Genomic DNA, 13,387 nt, shown 5'->3' with positions numbered 1-13,387 from the left:
ATATCAGTATATTGCTGCGTACATGTACCTACATTGCAATGACGTAGGACTAGAATGCAGACATGTGCAAAAAAAAAATTGTTTTTTATTTTTATATTAACCAATCAGATGCTATGAATTAGAAAGAGTGGTATATATCTTTTATTATAAAAATCTGCAGATTTTATCAATTTTATTTCTTAGAATGATGAGGCAAAATGTTCCACTGGTGTTGAAGTGTATATGATTTCCTATAGAACATCAGATGAGTCGTTATCATCTGTATCTTCAGAAACAGCAGAAACAACATATACATTAGAGGATCTGGAAACATACACAGAGTACACAATCTCTGTAACAGCAAAAAACATAGACTCTCTTGGTGAACCAAGAATTATAATTGAATATTCACCTGAGGAAAGTAAGTTTTCTTTTAAATGTCTATACTAATGTTGCGTTTAATGTGATGAATATAAAATCTTATTTTTTTATAATCATATACAGTATTCCTCCCTAAACTTTTTAACTACAAATTCTTAAAATGTGAATTACGCAGCAAATTTTTAATGTCAAAGACATTGTTTATTTATTTTCCCCTTCTTGAGTTCTGGTGGCACTATGCTCATGTATTATATAATTTAAAGTGACATATAAGTCAAAGTTACTATTACTAATTTAAAAGGGCCTTTTTTATTTTCAAGCAGCCTGAGGCTAAATTTGTTGTACTATTTATAGTAAGATTATTCTGTTCCATATTTTTTTAATTTATTTTATTTTGTATTGCATGAACTTGTATCACCTTTTAGAACCTCCAGCTCCAGAAGTCGAAGCAACTCATGAAAGTTCATACCTCAAAGTTTCTATAAAGCTGTCTTCTTCAGTTAGCCGCAATCTCTATGGAAAAATAGTTAAATATAATGTGCGATACAAGTCTGGTGATGAATGGTTGAATCGAACATTTGAACATGAAGACAATATTGAAGACTACAAGATAGTAGTTGTAGAAACAGGAGATTATGAAGTCAGTGTAAGTATTCACAATTATGTCATATACCCCTTTCACACCAAAACTCTGCAGTGATCTCCTGAGACACCACAGGGTTTGTGACCATTCAAAATGTCGAGAACTCTGGAGCCATTCACACCAATCTAGCAATACCAGTGTTTTGAAATAAAATTGTAAATACTGTACCGCCCTATATTTGTTTGTCTACATTTTTAATCAATAATCTATATATTAATGCTACAAAATTTTTTGCGTATTTTACGTATATCCTCCAAAACCACTGAACGGTACATGCTCACATTTAACACACTGTTGTTTATTGAGGGGTCGCAAACGATAGGCTATGTCACTTTCCTGAATTTTAAGGATAAACACTAAAAAAGGGCAAAAAATAGCAGTAATCTGACGTCTCAGCGACCATGTTACATCACTGTATAAACTACGCAACCTTCTCTGCTGTGTACCGCCATGGCTGGATCTACAAATACCATGCCGGGCAGCCAAAAAAACAGTCTGTAGTCAACCGTATCGACTGATCGCGCCGTTGAAGTTTTAATAAATTACATCTATCCTCCGCGGAACAGAATGTATTTTGTAAATCACGGTTTGGCTCTACTTTTTTTGTATAAAGCTATAGTTAGACCCCATTTGGAATATAGTGTTTCTGTGTGGTGTCCAAATTTAGAGAAACATATATATCTTCTAGAAAGGGTTCAACGTAGAGCTACACGATTAATCCCTAATCTTAAGGGGCTTAATTATGCAGAAAGATTAAGAGCTTTAAAACTGCCTACTTTGGTCTATAGAAGATGTCGTAATGACATGAATGAAACTTTCAAAATTCTAAATGGCTATTATGATAAATCAGTATCTGATTTCCTAAAACTAAATGTATCTAATAGAACACGGCGGCGCTCTTTTAAGCTAGCTAAGAGAGTTTCCCATTTGGATAAAAGGATATGTTCCTTTAGTAACCGTATAACCGATAATTGGAATGCACTACCAGAACATGTTGTGACAGCAACCTCAATAAACAGTTTTAAAAATAGTCTTGACAAATTCTGGCGGAATCAACCAGTAATATACGATCACAAGTTAAGGATTCAAAATACCAGGATTGGACCAATTGGATCTGGATTATAGAGGACTTTAGTCCTGCGTCCAGTATATCACCTAAGTAAACCCTAAGTAAGTAAAAAGCCGTGGCCATTGAAACTAATGCTTAGTAGGTGCGAGTTCAAATCCGCGATATGTTCAAGTATCAATGCATAAAGAAAAAAGTATAAACCTCAATGTAATTAGAAAAGTAGCAAAAAAGATACCAAACCTCACGCTAAAAAATAGCAATTTATAAAAAACCATTGAAATAAAAAAAAATGAAAATAAAAAAAAAGAATAACAAAAAAACACACACATAAATAAAATTATTCCAAAGTCGTGTTTCCACAAGATATCAGATATAAAAGTTTGTGTCCGAGCGCATTATCTAATTTCAGTAGTGTGTGCACTTTTTCTATTGATTTTAAAGTCTGTTTTATTATTTCAATACTGTTCACATCTTAATTCTATAACAGACTGATTACTGACTGCACCTCTCATGCACTTTCTGATGCGCACACAGCACAGTATTGCACCTTATTATACTTAATCATCCCATTAAGGCAGAAAATGAAGTAATTAAATTTGTGTGCTATAGCACAAATTTAAATACATAACAAAAGTAGCAAATAGGTAACAAATCTCCCACACAAAAAGAAATTTGCAAAATATCAAAACCATTCAAATAAAAAAATGTAAATGAAAAAAAAAACACACACAAACAAAACAATTCCAAATGGTTGGTTGATACACACGTTGAACATGAAAACAAATTAATAATTCGTGTTTCCGCAGCAATGTGTTTTTCATTTGATTATGACCGAAGGTTGGCAATCATGACCCTCCAATCATCCCTGTCCTCTGCCATCCATTTGACGTCAGTGTAGGTTCCCAGTATCAAAAATAATTAATACACCACAAAAAAACACCCATTTTATACTTTAGTTATAAATTAGTGTTTGCAGTCATCATCTAGGCCTAATTTAGACAGCACAATTTTTCTTTAGCGTCTTCTATTTTAAAGTCTGAACAGTCAAAAGTAAAGTCTAAAGTTCCGTATCCAGTATATTGCTTTCATTCTTTAGCTTAAATATATTTCAAAGTGAAGGGATGGTGTATAACAAAATCAATGGCCGCTGTAAATACAGTAGTTCCAAATTTTATTCTTGATACAATTTGTTCTTATTTTGAGTGCGCTTTTATTATTCTTGCCCATGCAACGTATAACCATATATTAAGGCAGAAAAAGAGCACGGCCTTTTTCTGCCTATTTTTAGATTAATAATTATTTTCAAAATAATTTTATATTTTGCTTATACTATTTATTATTGTTTAGACCAGCTATATATTTTTTACAAATATTTAAAGTATTTTGAAATAAAACTAATGCAATGATTGATTGTGTGAGGCTGACCTTTTGACCTGAAACCCCAAGAGTTGATGTTGGTACCGTTCACACTGACCCTCCTGATGTGTCGATACAGTTCGCCCTTCGGAGAACATTTAGTTGTTCAACCTTGGTGTTTTGAACTGCGGAGTTGTTTGATTTTACCTTTCACACCAAAACACCAGGGTGTCAACTCCAGAGTGTCTTCAGAGTTTTACTTTTGGTGTAAAAGGTGTATACTATTAATACAGGACACTGGTTCTATCATGCTGCTGATGATGATTAATATACCTGTATGCCTTCTGCTATAATCAACTAGATTTAATTCGTCACTATGACGAATTATAGGCATATGCATTGATTTAAATAAAGATAATTTTTAAAACATATATTGATTGATTGATTGATTGATTTTCTCAGATTCTTTAATTATTTTAATATATTATAGGATCTTGCTAACGGAAATACAATAGCCGGTATCACAATCCGATCAAAGATCCCTCTGCATATAATGTCATAAACCACATTGTTACATAAGTAATGAAGACATTTTATATAGATTTCATTATAAATTATGTGTATAATTTATACACCAAAAATGAATATAATAAATAAATAAATAACAAACAATACGGATAATTATTTCGTTTCCCAAGGTGAGACTCGATCTCGGTACCTTGAGTGCCATAGACACGAGCACAGACCATCGAGCCATACACAACTGACTAAAAGTGGTAGAAAGATTCCTCCGTGTATTTACTATGCAGTAACCACTTTGGTGCAAATAGATTATTACATACCGCAATGAATTATAATTTTTTACTATGATGACATCTTTAAAAATGTAAAAAAAATGATGCACTGTCAAACTATATACTTTTAACTTTAATATTGAACTTTTGAAGGAAGAAAGTTAATGTTAAGTTTGTTATTTTGGCCTAAGAAAATGTCATAATTTGTTTGTCGAAATTAATTTTTTTAAATTTAATATGCAATTAATGATGACTTTATCAACTTTTGTTCTCTTAATTTCATAATAAATCATACATATGATACATACACTTCAAGAAAATGAAATAAAAAATAGGTATTCCCGAGCATTCTGACGATCTATATTAATTCTAAAATTTAGCATATTTTCACCATTTTGTTAACTTACACATGTGTAGCCTGTCACTTTTGATGTGCTCGTATAACGCAATTTAGCGTTGAAAAGTGAATAAAATATGATGATATTATTAAAGAAAGGTTGTATAACATAAATCGGACAAAAATAGTGCGCATTAACGTTTAAAGCGCAGTGCACGTGCACAAATTTGCGCACTCATGGCAATTTTTTAAACGCTTAAAATTGCCTGAAACGTACTCTAATTTCATCGAAAATAAATTTTGACAATTTTGAAAATTTTAAGCGAGCGTACGCATGCGTTATATGCGCTACGCACGTAATTGTATTGCCATATGATGAAATATGACCTGAAATTTATGAGTACCAAATTTGGTTAAATCGCGCGTAGACCGCGTAATGTTTGATTGCGCACCGTGAAAACATAACCACATCGATTCCTGTCCATAAGGAATATACTCTGAAAAATTGACTTAGCTAGATGAAACTGATGCCAAGATAATTGACGGACGAATAGTGCTAAGGAAAGAATAAATAAAGATTCTGATAGAATCAAGAGGTTATATGCATGATAACCTAATAATAAGGATCAATAACCTAACATCCCATCTAGAGAGTGCACTACAACCATTATGAAACCATGAAACCAATGCTTGGAAGCAATCTGGGAAAACCTTTAAAAGTCTGGCACAACACAGGGAATACTACAACTGCATACAGTAGTAATCAGTCATTCATTGATTTCACAAAGTACAGTACCATCGAGAAAACATCTACACTTATATGCATAAATAGTTTCTGCAGAAAATATTCAAGAAAAAGAAGTGTGGGGTTTATTACTTATGTAATCTGTTTAATAGCTAAAGTTACTCAAACAGACTTACTGTATCTATGTAATGGAACAAAACATTACTTCAAATTAGTTTTAAATTGTAGACTCTAATCTAATAGAAACTAATTTAAGTTAACACTAGTTTAGTTATATTTCTTCTTTTATTTAAACAGGCTAGAGTTGTTAATGGTGCTGGGCCTGGAAACTGGAGTGCTTCTATACAAGCTGAAAGCAGTCAAAGTACAGGTAATAATACAATATTTGTGATGTTGAGTGATTTAGAGTCATTTTCAAACTTCCGACACTTACCTTGATAAGAATTCAAGTGAAATAGGATGTTAGGAATACATACAATAGTGGTATTGTTTATTGTTTTGATACCTTAATTGTTTTTTTTTCCCAGATGAACACAGAAAATAACTAAATCTAATTTGATACTAAAACTAGTTAGCATCACTATTAAAACAAACATTTCAAAGCAATCACACCCATTGTTTGTGCAAAGTTATGCTAAATTATAATAGCATAGCTGTAAATTTCCTTTTACTAATTGTGTATTTATCACCTTGTAATATGAATATCAATCAATGAATGAATCAATCAATCAATATGATATTGTATTTATTGCTTTTCTAACTTTTCCATAATAAAAAGTACCATTGTTTTCCCTTAGAAACAGTATTCCTAAAATGTTTGTACCACTGCTTCTTACACTGTCATTCTCCACCAGACTGTCAATGGCATTACTAGGCAGTATCTACAAGTTTTTTGTGTCATACACCATTATGTGTGTGTTGTTAATTTTATACAATGTACTGTTATTATTTTTAAGGTTAGGTTAAATATGGTAGTATCACATGTGACATTTTAATACTATGATATAGACATAAACATGTAACACTGTATCATGGAATTGCCTATTATACACATTGTATATCAAGAACCGTCTCCATTTTCAACATTTTGCCAATTATTTCACATACCAATTTTTTTATTTATTTTGTGATTAGAAGACATCTTGGATTTCCAACAGGTGATTATTTTGAGTGGTTTTTTGTCTTTTACTCTTGACTGTTTGCTACACAATACTAAATGATTGTATTGTGAACTTTTGTTAATATAATTAATTCCCTAATTTTATTGATAATGATCTCATTTTATAAACAAGGTTACTGCACACTTTTGCATGGAGGCAAGAAATGCCAGAAAGTCAAAGAGAGATGACCAAATATTAAAGTCAAAGGTTATATGTCTGTACATAAAATTAATAATAGATTCAAAAGTCAAATGCATAGAAAGTCAATAAACAGCATTATCTTGGCTTTTAATTAAAAATATCATCAAATTAGTAACATTATTGCCAATTAATATCATAGAAACTTTCACACATTTTTAGAATATATTTTGAGTTTTCAAAAAAGCTATGCTCCTTTGAAAAAAAAAATGTTACCTTTCAAATAATCTGCAGTTAACTGCCCTCAAACCAAATCAATTTGTAATAACAATTTAGCAAATGTGTTACCATATACTTGGCATATTTAATTTTGCATTAGACAGTTTATTTTCAACATGCAATTTGATAGTTTCACAATAGTACATTATATCATTTATTTGAATTAATTTTGTTTATATATACAATCAGCTTGTAATCATTAGCATATAAAACAAGATTTGTGAAAGTAATTCAGGTACAGAAAATAAAAATTCTTTGGCTGCTTTGCTGTACCATACCAATGGTAAAGAGTTGTTTCATTTCATTTATTTCTTCAGAAAAAAAAGGGGGAAAAAAGAGTTCAAAATCCAAATAACCAAAGTGAAACCACGTGGCTCACCAAATTAGAAAATGTAAATTATAATTAAAATACATTAAAATTGCTAATACAAAAAATATATGTAAAAATCGTAAATAATAGAATAATAAACAAGGTGATAAAAAATATGGTTCAAATCGGATTCGAACTAAATGGTCTAGTCAGATTTTTGCATATCAAGCAGAAGCTTCTGGGTTAGAATCTCGGTTAGGGTGGCTTTTTTGTCATTCTCACAGATTTCCTCATCTTTACCATTTATAATTAATTCATTCACTTTCAGTATATCACTGAGTTTCTGTATGCCTTTATATATACATAAAAAAAAGGTTTGTTTTAATGTGCCAAATTATAGAATTTATCAGATATATTTACTATTTATTTATTGAAATGAAATGTGTGTACATAAAGTAAAGTTATATAAAATGAATAGATTAAAAATTGAAATGCATAGAAAGTAATACATAGCTATGTATAGATTAAACCGCACAAACTTGGCTTTTAACTCAAAATACCAAATTTGTAAGATTATTGCCAGCATTTATCATAAAAACTTAAAACACAATTTTAGAATATATTATATTGTTTTGCATTCTTTTAAGCATCTTATGCATGCAATTTCATGAAGATGTAAACTCTAATTAATTAGTCTACAGCTCTTTATTCAGTAGCCTAAATAAGTGTCATCTTCAAAATGTAATGCATTTGCAAACTTGACTGTGAAGCTTGATTCTTTATATCAAAAACTAACCTACTTATGAAATGTTTTAAAATTCAGTAACAATTTTTAATTTGTTACTGAATTTTAAAACATAACTGATGAATATAAGTATAATGATTCTAATTTTGATTGTATGTTCAATTTGGACAATTTTAATCTATATTACTCAATGAACAGGTTAGCACTCAACAAACAAACTTCCGTTAATTAACATTTGCTAATCACATGAAAAAACCTTTTCTGTTAAGCACAGAGGTTTCAGAATCGAATACAACAATTGAGTTAGCCCTCAAACAAACTTCAGTTAATTAACGTTAATTAACATTTGCTAATCAAATAAAAAAGATTTTCTGTTGAGCACAGAGGTTTCAGAATCGAATACAACAATAGAGTTAGCCCTCAAACAAACTTCAGTTAATTAACGTTAATTAACATTTGTTTTTTTTGCAGATGATGATGGTGGCTCAAGTACAGAAGTAATCATTGCTGTAGTCAGTATTCTGATCCTTCTGAGTATCATTGCACTTCTAGCAGTATTCATTGTTAGGTGAGATTTGGAAATGATTAATATTGAACCATTGTATGGGTTACGTCTGATTCATTGCCCTTTGAGACGTTATGTTATAAAGCACATAGTAGCGTGTATAGATGTCATGTATTTCATTACTTGGAATAAGATACTTAGATTTTTAAATGAATTATAGTTTATATTTACTGAGAGTGTTATGAATATCTTATAATCTTTACTTTTGTATAATTGGCACTTTGGCGTAATTAGTATAAGATAAAAACTGGGTTTTTTTGTGTACTAATATACTGTTTTGGTTACAGTAACCAACTTCATAAATGTATAATGTTTTAGAAAATGACAACTAATTTTATGTACGCTCAATTGTGATATTTTTTTATTTCAGGCGTCGTAAAAACTCTTTGCACAAAGATGATTCATATATTCAACCAAATCACAACAGTTTTTCTGGTAAAATTTTTCAAAGAATTAGCCTTATAAAACAATCTGAGCTGTTTAGATATACACTCCTGCTCATCTCAGGGCAACTTCGTCTCTCTGATCCAACTGCTTTCCCGAATTCGTTAGACTTTAGTCATCATCCGTTACCACAATAGTTTATTTAATTAAACACCATAAGCCTTTTTGTATGTTTAGTTTAGTATTTGTAAATACTCTTAATTCAAATTGTTTTGGATAGTAATTATTAAAAAAATTCTATTATACTGTATTCATTCATAAAATAGTGTCATGGTGGTTCTTTCTTGAGCATGGTTCTCGAATCAAGTCCCTTTCTCTGACTCAATATCAGGATGAATCGATAACCCCATCTCACAGAGAGACTTAGAGAGCATCAGTGTGTATTTTGTAAACTAGCAATTTAACTAGCCCCCATTGACAATCAGACTATCAAATTATTTATATTAGGATTACATTTCATACTATTCATTATACAAGCTTATATACTAAGAAAACCCCTGCCAAAAGAAATATACAACATTAATAAAACCAGATTTGTGAAATAATTCAATTTATTTAGAAGCTAAGAAGTTCCAGTCCGATGAATATTTAAATCAACCCGATCAAAAACTGAAAGAAGAGATAACAACACCAGAATTGGAAAGGAAAGCTGGGCGCATATCAATTATTCCACAGTTACCTGATAACTACGATGAAGAAATGTACCAGAACGTTGATACCATACGACCAATTCACATAAAAGATCTCCCAGATTTTGTTGGCAAGAAGCGATTGAATCCCCTGGATGGACTTCAGCATGAATATGGGGTAATGTTTTTATTTTTAAGTAGAACTCTTGCTTTGATACACCTCAATTCATATGATACCCCTATCAAGAGGACACTTCTTTATATGAAATATATCAAACACTATTACCAACCACTATACAAAGAGGTAACACTCGTTGGGTCCCAAAAGTGTCTTTATAGAGGCTCTACTGTATTACTCTATTAAACAAAAGAAGACACAAATCACATTTAGACTTTAGTTCCAAATTATATTTCTGTCACCATTTGTTATTTTTACCATTTTCCCAAAACCCTAAAACAACTAACCAACCAGCAGGTCCATTGAAAGGGGATAACAGAAAAACTAAAGCATAAAAACTAAAACAAAAAATGTATGTTTACTTTACTATTCCATGTCAGTGAAATTCTTACTAAATTTCCAGTGCCTTTTTGTCAATATTTTAAAGGTCTGAGTGCCTACTTGTATTACCCTTTCTTCCTGATGCTTTAAAGCTCTGTCTACACTATCAAAGTTTATGTGACAACAAAATTGATGATGATGTTATATCACTACCATATTTGGGAACATCACATTTTTTTGTCAAACTATTTTGATAGTGTAGACAGACCTTAAGACAATTTAATATCACAGCAAGATTTTCTTCCCTGGTTAGAAAATGTTGAATGTCACTGTTTACAAAACTAGGTGTTAATAAAACTAGGAATTTGTACCATTGTTCTCATTGTTTTTATTTTCTCTATAAACAGAAGCTTCCAAAGGGACAGATTCATCCGTGGGGAGTAGCATCACGATCAGCTAATCGCACAAAGAATCGATTTAAAAATATTGTTGCTTGTAAGTAATAGACTGTAGGCACATCTCAAATCCTTGCCCCCACACAAATAACAATAATAATAATAATAATGATAATAATACAAATTTGTAATGCGCCAATTCCAACAGTTAGTGATCAAAGGCGCGGTGTATGAGAGAGAGCTCAATTGGAAAGAAAAAGATGAGTTTTCAAGGCAGATTTAAAGGCGTGGAAGGCATAGAAGAACATGATCTAATAGAGGCGGGTAGGTCATTCCATACGCGGGAGGCAGCAGAAGTAAAGGTGCTTAGGCCATACGTTTTTATTCTCAAAAGTTTGTGGCCGTATTCACCAATCACACTTAAGTGAGATATTTCCCTTAAATATTAAGTATTTCACTTATGTCAGTAAATATTTAAGTATTTCTCTTAAATTGTATTCACTTAGATAGGAGATTGTTTCCCCTTATCCTAAGTGTGAATGGTGGATATGGCACTGTGGTGTTTAGAATGCTACTGAACTGTACAGTATGCTGCACAAATTACACAAACCTTTAATTTGTTTTACTTTATTCATCTTAAAGATGATCATTCAAGAGTAGTACTGGAGGAATATGAAGATGACCCAGAATCAGGATATATTAATGCATGCCATGTACATGTAAGTAACATTATTTGGAGGAGACACTTTTCACTCTAGATATTTTTAGCAAGACTACAAGATGCATGTAATTAATACAAATCAGCTGAATAGAGGGAAAAAGACTACTTCTGGAACACAACAATTTTCATTAGACCTTATCGTTACCATTGTTCTATACCAACTTGTTTTGCTTTTGTTTGTTTATCTAGGGATACAAGAGAGATAATTTTTACATCGCAAGTCAAGGTAAGTTATATTAACTTCCAAACTCTGCTTCACCATGTTAATGCACTACAACATACCATTATGCATAAGACTTGGCAATTTAGCAGTATAAGTGTTTGCTACTACAAAAATGACAAAATAGAAATATATTGAGAGTTTCATCAGGAAAACATCTTAGTTTACCACATATGTTTAATTTGATTTCTTTCTTTTCTGATTTCAGGACCAAATAATGCTTCATTGATTGACTTTTGGCGTATGATTTGGCAAGAGAATGTCACAACTATTGTGATGTTGTCTAATGTTATTGAATCGGGCAAGGTATGAATTTAGATTTCCTTTCAAAAACCAAAGTTACTCAACGATTATGAGTTAATTATCCTACTTTCTCAGTAATTATGTGATTAAATGTAAAGTTTGAGAATGATCATAGAACTTAAATTAATTGATTGCGAACTGATATTAGCTGGTCAACAGAGGATAGGGTTAGCTAATCTCTGTAGGTTTAGAGTAATAGACGGGAAGATTATAATCACCTATAAATTCCTCTTTATAATATATTATGCTAAACTAATATATGTATCATTCAAGTATTAGTGTATACATAAAATATTACACTGGCCATTCTTAAATTTTCAGGAAAAATGCAAAAAGTATTGGCCAGATAACAGAGGTCATGTTGCTGAGTTTGGAGAGATCAGCATTCTCCTAGAGGTCACAGAAAGTTATGCAGACTATAAGATTAGATCTTTAAAAGTCTGGAAGGTTCGTACCGTTTTTATTCATTTACTTACTGACACTCGTATCATACCTTCTATCTAGTTCTTCCCAAGTCCAGTTACCATTCTTCTATTCTTCACTACTTCTTTCTATGACATCTTTGGATGTTATCTTATCCTTCTTCCCCAAAATTTTTAAACCAATTTATTGCCATTGTAAGTAAGTAACCATCCATCTTTTATCTTTTATTTATTTTAATTTGTGTCTTTGTATTGTGATTTTTAACAGTAAGTTCTAAAAACAGGACCATGTAAAACAGGTGCTTCATCTACCTGATATGTTTTTGTTTTAAATATAGATAGTTCATTCATTCATTCTTAAAAAAGACGTATCCCATCTTATCAAAGTTCTCCTCATAACAACTTATAATATAACCTTTGTTACACTTTGATAACTGAATGAGATTTCCTTGTACTGTAAATGCTCTAGATTTATATGTATTAAATGTTCTTTGTATTTAATATTTGTTTTTGCCATTTTAAAACAAATTCAATCTATTCTATCTAGGACAGCGATGTTGATTTTAGGCGCATCAAACAGTTCCATTTCATATCCTGGCCAGACATGGGTGTACCACTTTATGCCACTGCTGCCCTCAACTATGTTAAGAAGATTAAACAAAGTAGCCAAAGCAACTCCTCTCCAACACTTGTTCACTGCAGGTAAAAATATGTGCTTTTTATTGTTTCCAACATCAAAATTATTTTTTTGTTATTAGTAAAACCGACATCTAGTTGAGTCGAGTGAGCCGTGAACCATAAGTATACAATCGGCACAAGTTCTCCTCGACCATTGTTCTGGTGGTAGAACATAGACTTAAGGACTTAAAACTGGAAGTCCAGTATGTATATCTCTGGCTCGCATGTGCACTTTAAAGAACCCAGTACATCTTTCGGAAGAGTAGGGGTTACACTGGAGTACTGGTCCATTTAACCCCTGTCGTTGTGGGTAAACGAACGGGTGTCGTTTGGTTGCAGCACTCACTCCCTTAGGGGAGTAGAAAGTTGTGGTATGTCATCCACACCTATGAGCAATTCAGCCCAGTAGGCTACAAGTCACAGGTTATTCCCCCATTTATATTTAAATTTAAAGCATAGGAGGACGCTATTGAAAAAAAAGTATAGTGTTATAGAAGCTGTGTTTTTATGATTTTGATATGCTCCTGAGATTATGCTCTGAGCAGAAAATGTGTACAACTTGAGTAGCAAGTAAA

At 31.6% G+C, this 13,387-nt stretch overlaps 2 protein-coding genes across 2 annotated transcripts in view; both read left to right on the top strand.

The window, feature by feature from the left end:
• LOC140052281 (uncharacterized) overlaps positions 1-13,387 on the top strand; it is a 44,100-nt gene that overhangs the window by 9,141 nt on the left and 21,572 nt on the right. The gene's annotated exons all lie outside the window — the stretch shown is intronic.
• LOC140051698 (uncharacterized) overlaps positions 1-13,387 on the top strand; it is a 30,833-nt gene that overhangs the window by 7,101 nt on the left and 10,345 nt on the right. The window contains exons 11-22 of the mRNA XM_072096991.1: positions 184-400; positions 786-1,006; positions 5,602-5,674; positions 8,408-8,504; positions 8,872-8,936; positions 9,505-9,752; positions 10,481-10,568; positions 11,111-11,187; positions 11,379-11,415; positions 11,618-11,715; positions 12,034-12,159; positions 12,682-12,836. Of these exons, the coding sequence (XP_071953092.1) occupies positions 184-400; positions 786-1,006; positions 5,602-5,674; positions 8,408-8,504; positions 8,872-8,936; positions 9,505-9,752; positions 10,481-10,568; positions 11,111-11,187; positions 11,379-11,415; positions 11,618-11,715; positions 12,034-12,159; positions 12,682-12,836 (1,502 nt within the window). The remainder of the gene's footprint in view (positions 1-183; positions 401-785; positions 1,007-5,601; positions 5,675-8,407; positions 8,505-8,871; positions 8,937-9,504; positions 9,753-10,480; positions 10,569-11,110; positions 11,188-11,378; positions 11,416-11,617; positions 11,716-12,033; positions 12,160-12,681; positions 12,837-13,387) is intronic.

This window comes from Antedon mediterranea, chromosome 6 (genome assembly GCF_964355755.1).
Source record: "Antedon mediterranea chromosome 6, ecAntMedi1.1, whole genome shotgun sequence".
NCBI lineage: Eukaryota > Metazoa > Echinodermata > Crinoidea > Comatulida > Antedonidae > Antedon > Antedon mediterranea.
This window is presented reverse-complemented; position numbering and strand designations above follow the sequence as displayed.